At 40.0% G+C, this 23,720-nt stretch overlaps 1 protein-coding gene across 1 annotated transcript; it reads left to right on the top strand.

Annotated features, from left to right (window-relative positions):
• Positions 1-1,834: 1,834 nt before the first annotated feature.
• Positions 1,835-4,695, top strand: kcnj13 (potassium inwardly rectifying channel subfamily J member 13). Its single transcript, XM_068585485.1, has 2 exons — positions 1,835-2,351; positions 3,886-4,695. Exons 1-2 carry the CDS (start codon positions 1,835-1,837, stop codon positions 4,458-4,460), a joined length of 1,092 nt encoding a protein of 363 aa, XP_068441586.1. The 3' UTR covers positions 4,461-4,695.
• Positions 4,696-23,720: the final 19,025 nt, after the last annotated feature.

The raw sequence follows: 23,720 nt of genomic DNA, 5'->3' as shown, positions 1-23,720 counted from the left end.
TTTGTCGCTTATGCCTTTCCCCGTGGAGTTGAAAACACTTGAGCGGCTTGAAAACGCATTGTCGGGAAATGTTTTTTTGATCATGCTCGGTGTTTATAGTAAGTAATGTTTCAAATTTAGTAAAAAAATAGATTTTTAAAAAAAAATTTCCCAAAAAATAAAATCTGAAAAAAAGACATAAAATAACACAAGTATTAGAACTCATTTGGGGTTCATATCACTATTTGAACACAGACCTGCTAAATTCTCGAAGCTCATGCCCCGTATGGGGCACTTTGGGGACTAAAAGGTTAACCTTTTAAAAACCATGGTACCCATAAATGGGTATTTTTACTTATTTTTGCAAATAAAACATATAAATCACAATAAAATATATTGATGTTATACACCAAATTAAACACCAAAGCCTTTGCTACAAGAATCAGCCATTTAAAAAAAACTCAAACAGAAAGAAAGATAATCATAAAAGTATAAAATAAAAAAACAACCCAAATCAGCCCAAAATCAGCATGTTTCCAGAACCAGCAACCCTTAGCTTGGTGCTATCAGAAAAATGTCCAGAAGCAAGACAATTACACACAGATTCCAGATATGCCTTCAAAATCCTTCCACCTCAAAGAACCAGGGAGATATGAGCCAAAGAACACAGAAAAATGAATCACTTTTTAAATTATTTTTTTTACAGTTTAATAATTGTTAATTTGTGCGCTTGTTTTATTTTAAAGGGAAATATTGGTTGTTTTATAAATTTAAAAAAAAAAATCTGAATTTTTTAATTTTTTCTTCTCCAAATGTGAGCCCTCGCCTGACTTTTTTCTGTACTAAATCCTCTCTAACTTTGTTCTGCTTCACTTTATCAAAGTAAAACAATGCAAAAATTATGTTAAAACTTTGAGGTATGCTTGGGAGGATTTGGGAGAATTTAAAAGCTTACGAACGCATCATTTCAAGGTAAAAATCATGCTAAAAGTGCTTTTTTTCTAGGCGGACCTGAAACTTTACATTCCTTTCTGTGTGTCATCTTCATTTACTCTTAACCAGTAACACTTAGACTGATATTTACACATCTGAGCAAAACTTAACATTATACGTATTTATTAACTCCAAGATTATTCAAATAGCTCTAGTGGTCGCAGAGACACAGCCATTTTAGTTTGTATGTCATTTTCAAGCAGAAACCTAAAAAGAGGCTTGGTGTTTTAACTTCAAAGTAGTAATGCTTGATACCTTTTTTTGCATTGAATCATATGGGATGTTTGCTGAAATGAATTGGCTAACCCTACCCCAAAAAAAATCCACTAGCCGCCACTGTGCACATATTAGTTTCTGTCTGATCTGGTTTACTTGAAAGGGATTCAATTTTCTTTATTGTATTTGAAAAAGCACAGATGGAGGAGCCACAAAAACTTGGACCATTTTGTTACAATTTTGTTACAAAGTGGGTCGTGACAAAAGATTTGAGAACCACTAGTTTATCATGTTAACATGCTAACATTCAACTCAAAGTACAGCTCAAGCTGATGGACTTTATTTTGGGCAAATATTTGGTAATAAAATAATGTATTGAACACAATTTTGTTCAAATGTGAGCACAGCATTCCATTACAATCTATCCAATAGTTGTTGAGACATTTCTGTATGACTAAATTTAGATTGGCAGGTAACATTGAGCTATATTTTGAGCAGCTACGAATTCAATCAATTTCAGATTTCCTTTGTACTGGACACATGAAACTAAAACTGATATTGACTGATACAGTCTCATGAATGATCACTATGTCTTTTGCCATTTCAATTTAGGATCATCCTAACTGCTTGAGAACCACCCGCAACAATGACATCCAAATCCAGCAGCAGTGTTCTGCGTGGCAAGGCTTCCTCCTCTCCGCTCTTGTCTTCTCCACCCCGCCAACGCCTTGTTACAAAAGATGGACACTGTGCCCTTCGCCCACCTCTGTGCTCTTCAGGGTCATGGCGCGGGACCTTGGGAAGAGCCTGGTTGCTCGCCCTGCAGGACCTGTGGGGACTGTTGGTGGGTCTACGCTGGAGGTGGGTCCTGCTGGCCTTCTGCGCATCCTTCCTGGCTCACTGGCTGCTGTTTGCCTGCATGTGGTACTTGCTGGCCCACCTCAATGGAGACCTGGCTGTACAGGACCATGATGCCCCCCCACAGGGGCATGTGGTTTGTGTGAAGCACATAACCAGTTTCACTGCTGCTTTTTCTTTCTCCCTGGAGACACAGCTTACCATCGGCTATGGCACCATGTTCCCTAGTGGGGACTGTCCCAGTGCCATAGCACTGTTGGCTGTGCAGATGCTGCTGGGGCTCATGCTGGAAGCATTCATCACAGGTACAACTCTCCTATTTCTAAAGCCTTGTCACCACAAAAATGTATTCTCAGGGTCTCAATTACCGTAACTCTAAAGTGTGAGTTGTTTGAGTTTTGAGTCAGACCGTTGTTAACATTTACATTAATCTTTGCACAAACCCCAACCAGTTCAGTTATCTCTTAACACCTAGTCATCTCTTGACCTGAAAGCTTTGGGAAAATACTTTTTGAAGACTGTTTGTTGTACTGTTGGTTGTTTGTAACCATAACACTGTATGAATAAATTGGAAAGACAGAAAACTTAATGAAATACTAAGCCACTTTGAATATGTCATTGTATTAAATATTTTAATGCAGACAAAATTTGACCTGATGGTCAACCCTTACAATTGTATTTTTTATGTTAGGGTCAAATCAAAGTCTACAAGTTATTTTAGAAGTAGTTAGAAGTAGTTGTTCAGCAAAGAATGTATTTAAAACAACGTTTAAACACTCCATAAAAGAGTCAACCCTGCTTTTTAACAGGTTGGCTAAGGGAAGTCAGGTTATTTAATGTTTCAGAAAAGCCAAATGTTTGTGCAGTATTTAGTTTTTTCTTCTGAAATAATTTTTTAATTTCATTAAAAAGTACTTTAAAGAATTGCTCTGTATTTTTCCTTACATCATTTCTTATAAAAAATAATAATAATCTCACCACCAGTATGGATACGCAAAAAAAAATATTTTCAACAAATGGACATCTACTATCATAGCCTGGCTAACTGTGAACAATATTATCTGCCAGTAATTGATATGGCATTATGACATTCACATTGAGAAGATACAGCGTAACTTGTAATACAGTGCAAGATTAGATGTTGTTGTTCAGATGTCTCTTAATACGGTTATCATGAAGATACGAGCTCCCAATCTCCCTCTTCCTAGTACTGACAATACAATGATGAAAGCATCAGGTATTCAATAAAATATCATACAACTTGTAAGGCTGTTTTTCTGAGACACTTTCTTGAAGAAACTCATAAAACTTCTTTAAGAAAATGTAGTTTAGAACACTGTTCAGGTTGAAATGTCCTTAAAGAGCATGTGGCCAGTGTGGATTTTTTTTAGTACATTTAAGAAAACACTGTTTTTTTTTCTTAGGTGTGTGTGTGTTGCTTGTTTGAATAAAAACCAGTGGATCTTTGCAGCATTGGTGGGTGGGCAGGTCCTTAGGGATTTCCTGAGTTTTCATTGGTAGTTTTAAACAAAAAGTCGACGAACACCTGAATTGACAAATGAAGGTGAAAGGCGGAGCTGCGAACATACACCAGCAGATCTGTCAGCGGGCTGCACTCGAAGGCTGTACTAAAGGTATGCCATCATAATGAGGGGAGAAACTACAAAATGTTCCAATGTGTGTGAAGGTTGGTGGGGAAGTGGGCTCGGTGGCACAATGTGGAAAACTAACTTTTTGTGATATTAGCTCTGCTGCCATATTCAGAGCCTGATTTGTTTTGCAGTATGAGACAAATATTTTTTCAGCATCAAAGCCATGTTATATTGTTCCAACCTTTAGGTGCATTCGTTGCCAAGATTGCACGTCCCCAGAAGAGAGCAGGAGCTATCCAGTTCAGCCCTCAGGCAGTAGTGGGCCAACACCAGGACCAGATGTGCCTCATGCTGCGAGCCACTAACCTGTTGCAGCGACCTCTGGTGGATGTAAAAGTGAGTGCTGTGCTCTACAAGGAACATGAAGGTCAGGCCTTACACCAGACCTCTCTGGACTTCCACTTGGATCATCTAGGCCAGCAGCCCTGTCCCTTCTTCATCTTCCCTCTCACCTTTTACCACCCCCTAGACCGTCAAAGCCCACTCTATCCCACCCTGTGTGAGGGCACGTCCAACCACTTTGAGTTGGTGATCTTCCTGTCAGCTTTGCAGGAGGGAACTGGTGACTCCTGCCAGAAGAGGACCTCTTACCTGCGTCAAGAAATCCAGTTTGATCGTCGCTTTGTCCCCGCCTTGGGGATGGATGCTCGGGGGAGATACATTGTCAGCACCCAGCACTTTGACACAGCCCACTCCAAGGAGTCTTTGAACAAGGATTGTGTGGTGCAGATCAATGGTGATGGCAGCGACAAGATGGAGTAGTAATGCTAGGTTGGGGTTTTGGAGCGATAACTGGGGATAACAATGGAGTAGATTTTTTGTCAGGAGGTACTTGATTTAAGTTGATGAATCTGAATCTATGTCTTAAGATTTAAAATGTATATCAGATATGGTTGCTGATTCAGACGGCCTCAGTTTCTTCCTTCATTTAATTGGAGTCCCTAGTGCATCAATCAGGGTCAATCATCAATGTAAATTGACATATCCAGTTTGGTTTGGTTGGAATGCCTGGCCAGCAGGGGGCATCGCTTCTGAGGATTTAATGTGAACAAATATTGTTAATTAAGAGTTTGGTTTCTCTTTTTGTTGCTCTGGTCATCGGTATTATGGCTTATGATAACATAAACTTAAAGATAACAGCTGAGAGCTCAGAACATGGCTTCGTCACTGAACATGTACAGTATGGCAAGAAACATGTGAAGTGAAACTAACAGTCAGGTTGGTAACAAACCTGTTATTTGTTGTATGGTAGAAATGAGTGTCTGTTGTAAACAGCCGATACGGTTTACAGACCTACTTCCTCCCTGCAGGTTCAAACCGCTGTACTCACTGTAGATGTTTGCATTCAGTTTTCCTGTACAATGATTAGCCACTCTGAGGGTCTTCGGTTGATAATCTGACTGCTCATAAATTTTAGCAGTATTGGACCTAATGTGAGATCTTAGAATTTATTTCGCTGCATACAATGTTATCATACCTCAGGATAAGTTTGCACGCAGCACAGTGGCCATGGCTACAAAAACAAAAACTAAGTTTCAAATACATTATGAATAAAACATGTATTGACATTTCATGATACAGTGGTCCCTCGTTTATCACAGGGGATACGTTCCAAAAATAACCCGCGATAGACGAAATCCGCGATGTAGTCAGCTTTATTTTTTACCATTATTATACATGTTTTAAGGCCGTAAAACCTCTAACCACACACTTTAATACACTTTTCTCAGACAGGCAATAACATTTTCTCACATTTCTCTCTTATTTAAACACTCTCAAAGTTTTTAGGATTTAAAAAAAAAAGCCTGAACATGTTTAACAAATTTCATTTTAATGATCAATCTACGAGGTCCTCTGACCGTGCCTCTTTGTCCGGACGCCGCTCCACTGAGTATTCTGTACCGGACGTATTCTGTACCGAACATATTCTGTACTGTACAGGAGACACTGCACGAAGGAGATTGATTGACAACGATGTACAGTACAGTCCCTTAGCTTAATGAGGGCGCAGAACGCAATGCGCATTCAAACTGTACGCTGTAAAAAAAAAGCAAGAAAAAAAAAAAAATCTGTGAAACAGCGAGTCCGCGAAAGGTGAACCGCGTTATAGCGAGGGACGACTGTATTTACTTTTCATGAAAGGTTTTGTAACTAGATTCACCTTTTGAGCCCCAAAGTGCCCCACATGGGGCATGAGCTTTGAGCATGTAGCAAGTCTGTGTTCAAGTAGTAATATGAGCCCCAAATGAGTTCTAATACTTGTGTTATTTTATATAATTTTTTTCCTTTTTTTTTTAAATTCACAATATAACAAAGCCTTACTAACGATTTTAGTCAAAAGACTGTGTCGTTTGGTTGAAAAATGGAAAAGTTAGAAGCTTTATGCCTAAACACACTCTGATTGGTTGAAGCCTGTATTCAAAATCTGCAGATCCAGCGTTAAGAAGTGTGACGCGTTTGAAAAAAAGAAAAAAAGAAAAAAAACAGGAAATCATCTACCCCAGTTTGAATTCTACAAGAGTGAAGGCATTTGAAAACGAAACAGCCCGGCTTAACTTGGACTTTTCAGGTACTAATATACATCCACTAAGCTTATATCATACCTTGTTAGATTCATACAGACTTGCAGAATAACATAGATGTGTTTATTATTGAAATCCGACTTGGTGAAAAGTAACTTTTGCTCGAAAAAGTGACGGCAAGGTTTTTGGAGGTTACAGGTTTTATGTAACTTCATAAACTTTTCTGTTTGGATAGATCTCTTCCCACAAGTCTTTACTGTATTTTAGTAATTTAAATGAAGTTAATCAACATTGTGTTTCCGGAGATCTTGTAGAAAATTTTCAGTGATGGACCCACAGAGATTCATTACCAACGCATTCTTGTGAATGATTAGATTAGATCCCGAGGAGCAGCTAGCACCTCAGTAAAACATTTGACAGTGTGTCAGCTTGCTTTTCTGCCCCAAACTGTTGATAAAAGAAATATTATGAATATAACTTCAAGAAAAAAGTTCATACTGGGATTTTTATAAATTTATCGTCTATAAATTAATGTATTAGATTTTAAGGAGGCATCACAGTTTGCTTGAAATTTAATTAATTAAATTTGTCTTTAATCAATGACAAATAGTACATTTTCCAAACTTTAGCAAGTTAAACATATGGAGTACATTTCCAAATTCTGAACTACAAATTCAGCAACATTACATTCAAATCTAATACCTGATGGGACAAATACTAATCCACAGGTAGCGCGACGAATTAATAAATAAAACAAACACTACAAATATGCAAATAAAAACAAACCAATAAACAACAAAAGCACATGTGTCACTGTCAAGCTATAATGGAAGCAATAATGAATGGAAAATACAGAACTGGCACCTGACCAGTGGCAGGCGGTCAGGGCTTGGTAAGCCTCGTTTGCTGGCCTAAACAGAATCACAAAGCTATAGTTATTTTTTAAATTTTTTTAAATTTTAAATTTAACCAATAGATGCTCCACAGTTCCTTCACTTCAGACCAACTCAACTCTGGTCACATTTTAGAGCGCTATAACACTAAACCATAGTGTTTTCTACTGTTGAATGCATTTGTATACCTTCCAGACAGCCACTGATTTCAGTTAGCTTCACTATACTGTGAAAATCATTCTTCCTTTTACTGTAGTCAACAGTGGTTATGTGGGGTAATGCACCCATAACTACACTACATATTAATTTTCATAGCATACTGAAACAAATATAATCTAGTGACTGCCTGAAAAACAAGACAACATTGAGTCTACAGCTAGGTTTGTAACCCCGTCTGCACAGTGATGCTTTGAGTGCAATGCTAACAATGGCAATGGTTAAATCCAAATGTCAAGCATCTGGACTTAGCGATTGAGTCCTGAAGAGGAGGCACACTATCAGGAGAGGCATATTTCATGCATCATTGATTAGAATTGGTGACACAGACACATGTAAAGAGTTATTTCCAAAAGAGGACCAAAGAGTAAATTATGCCTAGATGTGTGTTGACTCAGTATGGAATACATTAAATACAGGATTTAATACAGGAGAATATATGTTGTCATGTCATATTTAGAATATCACTGGCCGTCTGATTTTTGTCTTTTCCTTTACAAAGTCCCCCTCCCAAGATAATTATTTTAAGCACAGGGCATTTTAGGTTGACAAGCATCAGCGTTGTAAATGGCAACGGTAATGATATGAAACATGTTGTGTGCAGCACCTCTGCATATGATTTAAGATTGATAAAATGTATAATGTAGTATAATGACCGTTGAAAGAGCAAGTACCAATATGGAAGGGATTGAAATGACATCCGTCATTTATATGTAAAGGGCATTCGTATGAGTTTCACCGCTGACGGTTGTGGACTAGCATAACATATGGATTACAGTGTGGACTGTTAACATGTGTTGACAATCCAAACAAACCAGCAGATATTTAGACTTCCCCTGTCAATGATAAGCTGCTAAGGTTTAGGTATTGTCAGCCATTCGAACAATGACGTATCTTAAAGTCAACAGAGTGACCTGCATATGACTGAGTATTGACTGATTAACTGATACGGCGGCTGATTTGTAGATTAATGTCTTTATTTTCAAAAAATCATTGCCTCAATCATTACGCAAAGTGAAAATGTATGTATTATGTTCATTTTGTACAACAATAATGACTCTAGATTTTAGCAAAGAAATTTTGGAAGCAGCCCAAAAGTAATAAATGTGTGTTTGTATTTAGATAATTTTCCTTTTGTTAATATGAAGAGAGTTATCTACATTATTTAGAAGAAATCATGTAGGAACTTCAGACACGCACCATTACATTTTGTGAAAATGTTCCACAAAATGTGATGGTGCAAGATGAGATGTCGATGTATCTCACATGCTTTAGTGCCTTTGTACAGTGTACATTCCATGAAATAAATATTTTCTAAACACGTTTGGAAGTGACGACTATTTTATTTAGCTTCCAGACTCCACGACCACTCCACGAGCAGATCTGGTTATTGGCATTCACAGATTATTAATTATGTGAAATGCTGTTATTATAAAAGTTACTATATCAATGGCTACAAAATATTTGAGGATGTTGTAGTACATAGCAGAGGTTGCAGAATTCCCCCTTATGCAAATTTAAATAGGTCATGTAGTCAGCAAACTGTCACGACTGTCACATGGGGAGCAAAAATTAAAAGAATCACAGGAAAACCAGAATAGGCATATAACAAAACAGGATCAGATATTTTAGGAAAAAGATACAACAGACAGAACATACGAGGAAGTATAGTAGAGCAGAACAAGGACCAAATAAGGGAATTTACCAGAAAAATAGCAGACGAACCAACACAGAAACAGGGGAACACAGGGTTTCAACACACTAGGGAGGTGCAGGTGATTAATCACAAAAGGATTCAGGCGGGAAAACCTACAAAAGCAGGAAGTGAAGTGAACACAGGATATAAGCGGCAGGGAACTTTAAAATAAAACAGGAAATAAACTTAAATTTAAAAACAAGACTACAACACAAACATTTATCAACAAGATAATAAAGGTAAAACACACAATATGAAACTGACTAAATATCATAACTAAACAAAACAAAGAGAAACAGAGTGTGTGTCTACTTTGTACGGTCTTTCTCCACAGTCTCACTATAGTCTTTATGGAGCACTGTAGGGGTAGTTTACGAGAACTTTAGTAGCAAAGTGAGGAACAAAAAAAAACACTGAAACATGAAATGTTTATGAAGCTATGCGTAGGATGACCAGAGTTGAGTTTGTGAAAAAGAGGACACTTCGACGCAGAGGGTGGGGGTTGTAAACAATGCAACTAGTGGACGTGGCAAGGTGCTCAGTGTTGCCAGATTGGAAATGGTGAAGTATCGTACCAAAGGTTTAAAATGGTCGTATTTGGAGGATAATTATCGTGCATCTGGCAACACTGAGATTGGTCTACCAATGACAATTCTCTCTACAGTCAGAGCTTGCGCTAGAAAGTGGAATGTAACAGAGATACCGTTTCCAAAACTTGTAAGTCTGTAAGAGTAGTTTGTGAAAGACCCAGAAAAACACAAATATCCAACAAGGCAAAATCTCGGACATTTTTTTAATCCCTTCCAGACGCATTTTTTTTGGGTCTCAAAAAGAGGACATGTCCGGGAAAAGAGGACGTATGGTCACCCTAGCTATGGGAGCTGAGGCAGAGAGCAGCTACAGAGGTTCAGGCAAATATTGAGAGGACCTTTACTATGCTCTAGCATATTTAGTTTGAATTTACCATATTGATAAAAAATTCATTTAGATGTCATAAAGAAACCTTCAAGTTTGTGACATGGGAGCTCCACACACAACAACTGCTGTGATTAAAGTCTGCTGCAGTGCATGTGCAGAACAGGCAATTGAATTACTAGTTACTCTGTCGGGGTGAGTTAGCAGCCACAATGTTACACGTGCAGCCACTTTCCCAGTAAGTCTCCACCACAAGTCAGCAGTAATGTTTTTTGCTATGAATGAAGCAGTGCAGTGTGTTTGATATTTATTTTGCAGATAATATTGTAGAATATTGTAGCCAGTAAATAGTGAACCCTGTGTATAAATTGTGAGTGAGTTGGGGGCTGTGCATATTAGAGGGGAGGAGACAATGCATAGAAGTCTAACACAGTACCTTTGATAGACTTTGACAGATTGAACAGTTGTTTGGCTCTAGGGATGAATGATTTACCCAGCCTATCGGTTTTGCATGACAGCAAGCGCAGTCTGCAGCTGATCACACTCTTCTGTTGATTGATTGTACCGTAGAGTGGATGGTTTTTATTATCCATGATGGTGAGCAGTTTGATGAGGGTCCTTTTGTCGGCGACTGAAGTGATGCACCCCAGTTTAGCATCGACCACAGAGCCAGCTTTCTTCACCAGCTTGTCCAGTCGCCCTGCATCCTTCTTCTTTGTGCTTCCTCCCCAGCACACCACCGCATAGAAAAGGACACTGGTGACAACAGACTGGTAAAACATCTCAAGGAGTTTGCTGCAGTTGTTGAATGACCGCAGCGTCCTAAAAAAGTACAGCCAGCTCTGCCCATTCTTGTAGATTGAGTCCGTGTTGGCAGACCAGTCCAGTTTATTATCCAGAACTAACCCAAGGTATCTGTATGTGCCTACCACCTCGACATTGACCCCCTCAATGGAGACTGGTAGCATAGTTGGTGTAGACCTGCAAGTTACGACTGTTTACCATTTCTGTCACGTCTGTTAAAAATATGAGGTGCCATTTCCATTCTGGGTCGATCGTCTCTGGGACAGTTTTGTCTTTTGAATGAAGAAATGCCTTAATTTCAGGTAGCAGCTCATAAAAACGCCTCAAAACTCTGCCCCGGCTCAACCATCGGACCTCTGTGTAGTACAGCACATCCCCGTGCGCAGACTCCAGTTCAGACAGGAATTGTTGCAACTGCCTGTGTTAAGTCTGTTTGTTCTGATGAAGTTTATGCATGATACCACAACCTTCATGACAGAATCCCACAACAATTTGCAGCACAGTGCTTGCTGGTGAATTAGGCAGTGGACTTGCGGTGAGACCCCGTTTTTCCATCGCCCGGTTCATGCGTTCTATTAGACCCCGAGACACCCTCACCATACTAGGAGCCCCGTCAGTCGTAATGCTGGCAAGCTTTGACCAGTGCAGGTCCAACTCTTCTATGGTTTAGCATACTTTGCCAAAAATATCCTCCCCCGTCGTAGTCCCTTTGAGACTTTGGAGGGCTGCCAGGTCCTCGCACATATCTAAGTTTGTGCTAACTCCACGAATTAAAATGAGCAGCTGCGCTGTCTCCTGCACATCTGCGCTCTTATCCAATGCTAATGAAAATAAGTTGAATTATTTCTTCTTCTGCTGCAACTGGGCAAATACATTACCCCCGATTTCTTCAATGAGTCTGGTGATTGTACTCGCTGACAGACTCACGGCATTAAAAACATCTTTCTTCTCAGGGCACAACTCCTCCGCGACAGCATTCAAACATTTCTTGACAAACTCTCCATCAGTGAAAGGTTTACCGCTGCTTGCTATCAGTTGAGCAACCTGAAAGCTGTCCTGAATGGATGACTGCTTCAGCTGAGCTCGGCATACAAATGTGTTCTGCTGATTTAACGGTCCACTTTTTAGCTTTGCGAGTTTGTCTGCTCGCATTTGGCCTTGCAAGCCATCATACTTGTCTTTGTGACGGGATTTATAGTGTGGCCGCAGATTGTATTCTTTCAACACAGCCACCGCCTCCTGACAGATGAGACAAACAGCATTGAACAAAAAATAACCGTTCATCCACTGCAGGTTAAATATCCTGCCTTCTGAATCAATTTTTCTCTTACCTAACTTTTTCACCATTATTCCGTTCTATTTTATTCTGGAGGGAGATATGAGGGAGGTGGCTGATCACACCAGACACGACTCTAAAAAAAACCTTCAAAAAAACTTGCCGGCCGTTTTTCTTTTTTTTTAAAAGAGAGTAAGGCACATACCTATTCGCGAATTGTATCTCCATGATGAGTGCTTTCAGTTGTACTTTCGGCTGAGCAGGAGTCAGTTCGAGTGTCTTATGGGCAGTCGATTAGTTTTTCCATCTCGAATTGTAAAGCTCTTTGTAATTAAATACCACTAATATTAGTGCCTTGTCGGAGGTTTCCATTTTCTTTTGAATTCCCCGCTGTTCATACCACACGAAACCAGGAAGGAATAAATCCCGCCTCCTGCTTGATCCGATTGGCTGCCTTGGCCGAGTGTGACAGTGATGAGTTGTGCCACTCTGTGCCATGCGCTTAAAAGTTGAGAATATATTAACTTTTAAACGCGCTGAAAAAACGCTAGAAAAACGCACTGCGCAGTGTACGGGCACGCTGTACCGTAAGAAATCAATGGTTTAGCTAGAGACACGTTTTTTAGAGTCACGTCTGGTGTGATCGGCCATTAGTCTCGATTGCGTGGTTAGACTGAAAAAAAATCATAATGCATCTCTGGTATTGTTCAGGGGCCGGGCCAAATGTGGAGGCGGGCCGTATCCGGCCCGCGGGCCGTACTTTTGGGACCACTGCTCTAAACCCACACAGATGTCCCTCCGTCCTATGGGAATGATTCCACCGGCTGACCTGCCTGATGATCTTAAAATACAACCGGCTAGAAGCAGACAACGGCGGAGAGGCAGAAGAGGCGGAATATGGCAGAGTCTCCGGAGAAGAGGCAACAGACCCCTGCTGCCCAGCCTGTTACTCAGCAACGTCAGATCACTGAGGAGCAAAATGGAGGAGCTCCTTGTGAACAGCAAAGTTTGCTTTAAATACAGGGAATCAAGTGTGATGGTGTTTACAGAAACTTGGCTACATTAGGATATTCCAGACTCTCTCATTGGGCTGCAGGGTTTCTCTCTCATTCAAGCAGATATAGAACAGAGCTGTCGGGGAAGAGCCAAGGGGACGGTGTCTGTCTGTTTGTGAATGACAGCTAGTGTCGGCATTACACTATGACAGAGACTGCATGCACTGCTGACGTGGAGCTGCTGTGCCTGTCTCTGAGACCCCACTACTTTCCAAGGGAGTTTGGAAATATTTTCATATGTGCTGTGTATGTTTCCCCCAGCGGAAACGCAGCAAAGGCTGCTATCAGAATAGCAGACTGCATTCACCAACAATTGCTACGCACACCTGGAGCCCCAATTATCATTTTCGGGGATTTCAACCATTGTAAATTGAAACTATCTCTCCCTGGATTTGAACAATATGTGTGTGACATGCGGCACATGACTTAACAGAGTTTAGGAAAATGTTACGGAAACGTAAAAAATGCATACATAGCAAAACCATTGCTCCCACTGTCGAACTCTGATCATAATACTGTCCAATTAACCCCAATTTATAAGGTTGTTTTTAAAAGGAGTAAACCACAAACTATGACAGTGACATTGTGGGACAAGGACAGCATAGAAACACTTCCTTCCTTTGTACAGACTAGGACATATTCTCAAATCTGGAGATTAATGAGGCTACTGAAGTTATAAGAGACTACATACATTTCTGTGCAGAGTTACGGAAAAGAAAATTATTCAGTTTCCGAACAATAAGCCCTATATATCGAAGAGCGTAAAGGACTGTATTAATAGGAAAAAGCTGGCCTTTAAATATAATGATAGAGCAGGACTGAAAATGGTGCAAAGAGAAGTCAAACCGAGGCTGAGGGAAGCCAGAACCATAAAGCAGACTTTTAGGTCAACGGACTCAAAAAAACTGTGGGACTTCATGAAGGCCATTACAAATATGAATACCACCAAGAAACGCCTCAGCACTGATGATGATCCATCTGGGATGGCAAATGAACTGAATTACTTTTTTCTAAGATTTGATAACTATGACTTTTCTGTGGAATCTAATAATGTCATAGAAACTATTTTAACTGATGTTAGCTGTAGGATTATAATTGATCCACTCAGGATTCAGTCTATTATTAATTATATGTGCACTAAAAAATCCTCCGGCCCAGATGGCATTTCTGCACTGCATTTAAAGGCATGTGCAGAGGAGCTCACTCCAGCTTGGTGCCCCATCTTTCAGCGGTCTGTGGATTCACACACTGTTTCTGCTCTGTGGAAAAAATCCATCATAGTTCCTGTAGCTAAGAAATCGTGTCCAGTTGATAACAATGATTTTATACCTGTGGCTCTGGCTTCAATTGTAATGAAAAGTTTTGAGAAATACATGTTATCTGTGCTTAAGGCAGTGGTCAACTTGGTACTTGATCCATATCAGTTTGCTTACAGAGCGTATTCTCCCACGTGACCACAACAAGCTTTGGTGGCCATGTTGGGGTCCATGCACGGCATTGTTTTGCTGTGTTTTATGCCGCTCTTCTTAAGAAATGACCATTATATCCTAAAGGAGACACAATTTCAGTTCAAAACGGCATGTCTTGTGAGCATTGTACTGTGCCTTATTGTTGAATGTGGGACTAATATTTCAGCCTTGAAACTTTTCTGTGTGTAAAAAGTTGTCTCCAGTACGCAAAATCCATTGCCTCCCACTAGCAGCAGGCTAACTTGGTGGACCCCAAGATGGCGTGATTGAGATGATGACATCACGTGAATACGCTCTATAGACAAGGGAGAGGTACTGATGATGCTGTTAACAGCATTACCCACTCCACTGTCAAGCACTTGGAATACCCAAAGGCATATGCACAGATTGTATTTATTAATTTTAGCTCTGCTTTTAACACACTTCAACCCTATCTGCTCATCTCTAAATTGAGGTAGATGAGAACCATTTTTTAATTAAGTGGTATTTTTCTTTTTTACACAATCGGAATCAGAAGGTTAGAGTCAATAACATGCTCTCAGAATGCAAATCAATCAGCACAGGTGTGTCAGCTCCCCGGTTCTTTTTACACTTTTTTTTACACATTGTACTTATGATTGGACAAACAGCCACCCAGGGAACATTGTTTTTAAATGTTCTAATGATACCGCCATCCTCAGTCTACTGCACAAGGATTCCAGTACCTCAGCCTATTTTTCTGAAATAGATAACTTTGAGCAATGGTGTGATGCTCACTACCTTACTCTAAATGCTAACAAAACTAAAGAGTTGGTCTTAAACCCAAGGTCAGTAGGGGATCACAGCTCTGTCATACATGACTCACCCCTTGAGCAGGTCAGCTCTTATAAATATCTTGGAGTTCACTTAGATGACACTTTTAGTTGGCTTGTGCATGTTAATAGCTTGTGTTCTCGTCTACAGCAGAGATTGTATTTTCTACGTCGACTGAGAGTATATGTGGATAAACAAAAGCATCATGTTTTTATTTTACCAGGCAGTGCTGGAGAGTTTAATCAGATATGGGATGTCATCCAGGTATAGCAACCTCACCGCAAAACCAAACTCGCAGCACACGGCCATGAAGGTCATTGGAAAAAGCAGCTACTAGATCCTGCCGTCTATTTATAAACAATCTGTTCTTGGGCAAGCCCAGAGAATAGTAAATGACCCTTCTCGCATTCTCCATTCAGAGTACGACCTCCTACCCTCGGGGAGGCGATATACTGAGTCCCTTACTGTAAACTCAACCATTTTAAGAACTCATTTGTTCCAACTTCAATGAAGTTTCTTAACAATGCTGCTTGGGGCTGAAGTCTATGTAATAATTGTTAGATTGCTTTTATTATGGTGATCTTTTTAGCATGTAGTATTATGAGGTGTATGTATGTGTTATGTTATGGGATATGTGCAATACTGTAATGTAATTGTTGATGTCGTTATGGCTGAGGATGTATTGTTTGTTGTCATTGTGACTGTCAAGACATTCATGACGCACTGCAGAGTCCAAGACAAAATAAAGTTCATCGTATTGTACTATTCCACCTTCTCTGACCTTCAACTCTCTCACTCACATACATCCACTCACTTACACACACACACACACACACACACACACACACACACACACTTGCATTAATTAAACAATGTAAAGACTATAAATAAGGAACCAAAAAACATATACATAACAATAAATAATACAAAAAATAGAAAATAATACTGTATATATATATATATATATATATATATATATATATATATATATATATATATATAGTAAAAATAGTCGTGCGCATGCTGCACTACTATTGTGCTACCAATAAGGGCTGCGTTTCCCAGATTCGATCGTTCTCAAGGTCTTAAGAAGGCTTGAAAGAAGGGTTCGCTAAGAAGGGGCGCTAAGATACGAGTGTTTCCCAGACGCGTTCTTAACTGCCTTCTTAAGATCTCGCCAAAGAAGCTTCTTCAGACGGTCTTAGTGGGAGCTGTCCACCGCCGGGCCCAAAGTGGGCCCAAAGTGGGGCTACATCGGACTTCAGACAAATATGCCGTATTGCAGCCGTGGTGTCTCCCACGCGTGGACCTCAGCAACGCCTTTAGACGTGGAGCCTCTCTTGATGAGGTTCCAGCTGAGTTCAGTTACACCTGTCAGTTTCCCTGATATCTATAGAATACCACAAGGTTGTTGATGTTTTTATAGCTAACGTAAACTCATATGTAGCTACAGGAACACAGTCGAAAATCTTTATTTTTATATTGTAATTTTTCTTTTTATGCTATTATTTTTCTTGCGTCAGTGTTCTGCAGCTGTGGGCGCACATTCATCATTACGCATGGTTTTAGTATTCCTTTGAATGTCAGATATAACTTTCCCTGACGCGGCTGAAGTGAGCGTTTAGTCACTAAGAAGGCTGTTAAGAGTGGGTCAGACTGATCTTACGTTTCCTTCTTAGTGAAAGCGTCTTTAGCTAAGAACGACTCTGGGAAACACGTTGTTCTTTCACAGCGCTCTTAGAGCGCTGCTAAGATGCTCTTAGTGCTTAACAGCGTCTTAACGAATCTGGGAAACGCGGCCAAGGCTAGTTAAAACATGGAGCGTTGTTGGGGCGAATGAATCAATGGTGGTGATTTCTAGTTGGGTAGACCCAGTGCCGCTGCGAGCCATTTTGGTGCCCTAAGCGTAGCTTCTTCATGGTGCCCCTCCCCCTCCCACCAGCGAAAAAAAAAGTTTTTGTGCCAGTCTTCAGTAAACACATACATTACATTAAATAATAATGTGTACAAACAAGAATAGTCAATCTTCTTAAATAAAAGAAAGATTTAGAGGACGAAAAGTCACAACAGCTAAAACACATTCATGTAAAGTGCAAAATCCTCTTTGACCAAATTATCAAAATAAAACAAAGACATCATTTTTGAGAGAGCCATAATGATATTCTGTATGGATCAAGCATTTCCACCAGTTTTGGGAGGCTCTTTAGAGGCACACGTCTGCATTTCTTTGCTGCAAAATCACTAATTAGGTCATCATATGAGCATCTGAGCCACTTCACCATTGATGCTGGTGACAGCAAGACCATGTAGACGTTCCTGCCCCGATGTTGAAAGCAAGTATGTTTTAATGAGCTTAAGTTTTGAACGTCTCTCAGCAGAGGCGACTGTAACAGGGAGAGTCAAGGCGCCAGGCTTCAGGGCGCAGATTACACTTACCTGTTATATGTTTTTCTTTTCACGCATACAAATAAAAAAGGCTGTGATTTCGCGTATTTATCGCGGTGCTTATTTGGTGTCGTCTCTCGCCCCTTCCTCTCCCCCCGTCAATGGCTCCCGGGGACATATGTCACTCTTGCCTGTCTTCACAACTTGAGAGCGCTGCTAACATTAGCAATAACGTCAGCTAGTTCGAGGTGTATGCATAACCATTACATTAGCAGCGCACATTTCCCGTATTTAACAATGATTAAGCATGGACTGACCTGAAAGAGATGCACAGGCATCATCTTGGAGTTTCTTTCTTTTCCTTTTTTCTGACCCTGACTCCCGTTGTCGCCACTGAGAAATGAAATGAAATGAAAAGTACTTTATTAATCTCCAAGGAGAAATTTTCAAAGGAGAAGGGCACCACGATGAGCTTGGGAAGTTGAATGTGTATTTGTTTTGCGGGGCGGTGAGGCACCATCCTAACTTTTTTTGAGCAATTAAATATATCTCTTGTTCTGCCTGTTTTGTGATGTACACATGCCTAAAAGGTGCATACTATTTATATAAAAAATATCGGCATTAGAATTATTATAACTATGAGGATTTTTTGTTGCATATTTTTTGGTGCCCTTTTGCGGCGCTGGGTAGACCTGATGTGCTCTAAGAAGGGTTCCCAGACATTGCAGAACTTAGTAGAGGTGCCTCGTAAAGAGTACTTAACTTTTTCAAGTGTCATAAAAGAAAGGGCATCTCTCAACCATTGGGAGTGGGAGGCGGGGCGGGAGTCCTTCCAATGTAGCAAGATAACACGCCTCGCTAAAAGTGACAGAAAGGCCACAACTTCACAGAAGTAAGATGGTAGTGAGTTCCCAGAAGGTAGGACACCAATCAGGGCAACTAATGGTGAGGGACAGATATTGATTGAAGTGACGGCTGAGAGTGTGTCAAAGACACTCTTCCAGAATGGCGCAAGTACAGGACCTAAATGGCACCAGTCACAGCGTGAGTCTGCACCTGGGAATAGACTAGCCAGTTTACTCTTGCCTGCCTTCTTTCATGATATTGCTACACGTAAGAAGTGTAATTTATTTGCTACGTTGGAGGCAGGTATCAGTGGGTTAGATGCACGGCTCCACACCATCGACGCACATTAGAGCTACATTAGCTCTTGTCAGCTCACCTCATGCTTATCAACACCTGATAGATTACTTGCTTTCCCAGGCGCTCTCAAGGACAATTTCTTGCTTTTTTACACACACCTTTTGTTTTATAGCCTTGAAGCTAGCTTAGTTTGCAACACTGAAGACACACATCCCAAGCACTGACCCCCGCCGCCCCCCGCACACACACACACACACACACACACACTGATATTTCCAGAAGAAGTCCAGAGCCAAGAGGGAAGGACCAACCCTGTGCTCCACCAAGGGGCTCTCAAAGTCTAAACCAGGAGACGCCCCAATCTTAGTCCTGTCCATTCAACAGGCTCGCAAGCGTAAGCCACCCGTGCCCTAACGTCGAGTCTCGACCAATCACAATGCTTTGATAACTTTGAACTGTAACATTTTTCAGCAGGTATTTTGCCTTTTCTATATTTTCAGTAATGATTTGCTATTTATTTATATATTCATCTATTCCACTATTTTCAGCTATATTAATATATTCAGCTATTTTCATATATATTCAGCTATTCTTTCATTTTCAAATATATTTAGCTATATTTAGCTAATTTAAGCTATATTCCACTATGTTCAACTATATTCAACTATTTTTTTCAAATATTTCAGCTATAAGCTTCAGCTTTTTGCATTCCAACGCATTTTCAGCAGGAAATGCTCTTTCTAGTTATAGAATAATATCAGAATCTAGCTTTGTCTTAGTGTGTCCCTTCAATGCTTCGATTGGTTGATTGTGTGGAGCCTTGTTTTGCTGTGGGGCACAAATATAACCATCGTGTGTTCTACCATAGAATGCAAACTGACATTTGACATGCAATTGTGGTTTTTATGCTGTTATTGTTGTTAGGACTGCGATGATCATCCAGACATGTCCCACACCTCCCTGGGGATCCTGACAGTGATTGCAAAAGACACTGTGACCTCTCCTCACTCACTGCACCTGGAGTCTACAGCTACTACAATAGTTTTGGAAGGAACGGTAGTGATGGACACCTGGACAATCTTCCACATGCCATGTGCCTACTCTTCTGGTTTATTTATTTACATCTCCAATGGAACTCTTCCCTAGTATGAAAAGGTTACATTTTTTGTTGTTGTTTTTTTGGTTATGTAGTCCGGTTCGACTATTGTGTTTGTTTATCTGTTTGTTACACACCATAGTGTAAATATATCTTAAGAACAAAGCAGTTCACCATTTTTCATCAGCGATGAAAGGCTTTTGATTTTTATAAAAGTTAAGGAAGTTCATGTCAAGACATATTATGGGTACCAATGTTATTTTCCTTTATTCATTTGATAGATTAGTTGGCAAAAGTTCAGTTCATTGTAGTAACAGATTATGGAAGCCCATTTGCTCCACAAACAAAAAGAAGTCATAATTATGAGATAATAAAGTCCAAACTAGGAAGAGCATTTCCTGCTGAAAATGCGTTGGAATGCAAAAAAGCTGAAGCATAAAGCTGAAATATTTGAAAGGAATTGCTAAACATAGCTGAACATAGTGAAATATAGTTGAATAAAGCTTAAAAAAGCTGAATATATTTGAAAATTAAATGTATAATTGGAAAAGTTGAAAGGAAAACTGCATCATCTAAATCAGGGGTGTCAAACATACGACCCGGCCCGCCACAGTGTCCAGTCCAACAGAAGAAAAAAAAAGTTTTTTTGAAAAATTAAAATCTGCCATAGGTGGGGTTTGAACCACTGACCCTTTGCTCCTAAGGCGGAGTTGCTAACCACTTACCCACAGGCGTAGTTGGTGAGAGATCTGATATTACTGAGTGTCTACAAAACCATCCGTCAAACCTCAGAAGGTGAACATCAGTGACGCTGTTAATCCTGACGTCTATAACCAAAGTGACCTGCGCGCGCGCGCACACACACGAACGTGCACGCGACCATAATAACACGTTCACGCGCGAGCACGGCCGTTCATGTGCGCGACCCGTTCGCGTGTGCGGCCGCTTACGTGCCTGCTGCCTGTAGATGCACAGACCAAAGGGCTGCTGCTGGGGACGGACCGGCTCTCCCATTCAGTCGGACCTCAACACGTCTTATCTGTTGGATTCCTATCGACCGCAGTTTACGGCAGAAGACAAGATTTCCAACGTTTTGAGCTATAAATTATGTCCAAAGAGTATACGGTTTGGAGTAGAGAGCAAGTTTAAAATATGTGTATCGCCAAGTGCCCTCGCTCTGGAGTATTACGTCACCGCTCTGAGCTGCCCAACACACAATAATGAGAAAGGCAGAAAAGGTGCGGAAAAACTATAAAACGAAAACGCCGACAGTTAAAACAATATAGGATATATCAAAAAGATGAGTAATACAATAACAGCTAAACGTTTTGTCAACATTTTAAAGGTGGAATGGTGTCTCTAGCTGGAGGCATGACAGAGCCTTTCCCTTTTGAAGTTGAAGAGTTGAAAGCGGATTTGAAGATGTTCTTCATTGGAAACCATTCATTTTTTTTTTATAAAAAGCTGAATAATTTTAAAATTTGAGAAAATATGAAAAATGTAAAAGCGTAGATTAATAGCTGAAGGTTTTGTCAACATGTGGAATTTTAAATATTGTCTAAAGCTCAACGTATGAAGAAACTGTAAACGTTTGAAGTTGAAGATGATTTGAAGATTTCCCCATTGGGTCCCATTATAAAAAAAATCATAAAAAGCTTAATAATTTGGAAATTTGAAAAGTCAGAAATATGAAAAGTCATAGCCATCGTGTCCTTAAGTAGCTGAATATTTGAATAATTGAACTTTTTTCTGTAACTGGAAATATGAAGGACTAGTTACGGTCCAAAATACGGATGGAAGAAATAGAAGAAACAGTTTAATAAAGATTTGAAGAACAATAGTTGGAATGCTTGCAGCATTCCAACTAACTAGAAAGAGCATTTCCTGCTGAAAATGCGTTGGAATGCAAAAAGCTGAAGCTTATAGCTGAAATATTTGAAAGAAATAGCTGAATATAGCTGAACATAGTGGAATATAGCTTAAATTAGCTAAATATAGCTAAATATATTTGAAAATGAAAGAATAGCTGAATATATGTAAAAATAGCTGAATATATTAATATAGCTGAAAATAGCGGAATAGATGAATATATAAATAAATAGCAAATCATTATTGAAAATATAGAAAAGGCAAAATACCTGCTGAAAAATTTTACAGTTCAAAGTCATTTAATTGAACTGTTGAAAATCCTTGTCGTTTAAATGTATAATTGGAAAAGTTGAAAGGAAAACTGCATCATCTAAATCAGGTGTCAAACATACGACCCGGCCCGCCACAGTGTCAAGTCCAACAAAAGAAAAAAAAAAGTTTTTTTGAAAAATTTTAGCGTGCCACAGGTGGGATTTGAACCACTGACCCTTTGCTTCTTAGACGGAGTTGCTAACCACTGATCCACAGGCTCAGTTGGTGAGACAGCTGATATTATTGACTGTCTACAAAACCATCTGTCAAACCTCAGAAGGTGAACGTCAGTGACGCTGTTAATCCTGACGTCTATAACCAAAGTGACCTGCACACACGCGCGCACACACACACGCACACACACGAACGTGCACGCGACCATAATAACAAGTTAGCGCGGCCGTTCGCGCGCGCGCACGGCCGTTCACGCGCGGCCGTTAAGGCTCGGGCGCATCCGTTTACACGCGCGGCCGTTTCACGTTAGTGTGCTGCCGTTCACGCGCGTGCACGACCGTTTATGTGCGCACCCGTTCACGCGCGTGCACGTGCGCACCAGTTCGCGTGTGCGGCCGCTTACGTGCTTGCTGCCTGCAGATGCACAGACCAAAGGGCTGCTGCTGGGGACGGACCTGCTCTCCCATTCAGTCGGACCTCAACACGTCTTATCTGTTGGATTCCTATCGACCGCAGTTTACGGCAGAAGACAAGATTTCCAACGTTTTGAGCTATAAATTATGTCCAAAGAGTATACGGTTTGGAGTAGAGAGCAAGTTTAAAATATGTGTATCGCCAAGTGCTCTCGCTCTGGAGAATGACGTCACTGCTCTGAGCTGCCCAACACACAATAATGAGAAAGGCAGAAAAGGTGCGGAAAAACTATAAAACGAAAACGCCTACAGTTAAAACTCTATAGGATATATCAAAAAGATGAGTAATACAATAACAGTTAAACGTTTTGTCAACATTTTAAAGGTGGAATGGTGTCTCTAGCTGGAGGCATGACAGAGCCTTTCCCTTTTGAAGTTGAAGAGTTGAAAGCGGATTTGAAGATGTTCTTCATTGGAAACCATTCTTTTTTTTTTATAAAAAGCTGAATAATTTTGAAAATTGAGAAAATATGAAAAATGTAAAAGCGTAGATTAATAGCTAAAGGTTTTGTCAACATGTGGAATTTTAAACATTGTCTCAAGCTCAACGTATGAAGAAACTGTAAACGTTTGAAGTTGGAGATGATTTGAAGATTTCCCCATTGGGTCCCATTATAAAAAAAATCATAAAAAGCTTAATAATTTGGAAATTTGAAAAGTCAGAAATATGAAAAGTCAAAGCCATCGTCTCCTTAAGTAGCTGAATATTTGAATAATTGAACTTTTTTCTGTAACTGGGAATATGAAGGACTAGTTACGGTCCAAAATACGGATGGAAGAAATAGAAGAAGAAACAGTTTAATAAAGATTTGAAGAACAATAGTTGGAATGCTTGCAGCATTCCAACTAATAATAAGTTTAATAAAGATTTGAAGAACAATAGTTGGAATGCTTGCAGCATTCCAACTAATTATGTCCAAAGAGTATACGGT

This window comes from Clinocottus analis, unplaced genomic scaffold (genome assembly GCF_023055335.1).
Source record: "Clinocottus analis isolate CAN_PGR_092001 unplaced genomic scaffold, fCliAna1.0.p SCAF_2, whole genome shotgun sequence".
NCBI lineage: Eukaryota > Metazoa > Chordata > Actinopteri > Perciformes > Cottidae > Clinocottus > Clinocottus analis.
The sequence above is the reverse complement of the archived record's forward strand: the minus strand, read 5'-3'. Positions and strand labels throughout refer to the sequence as shown.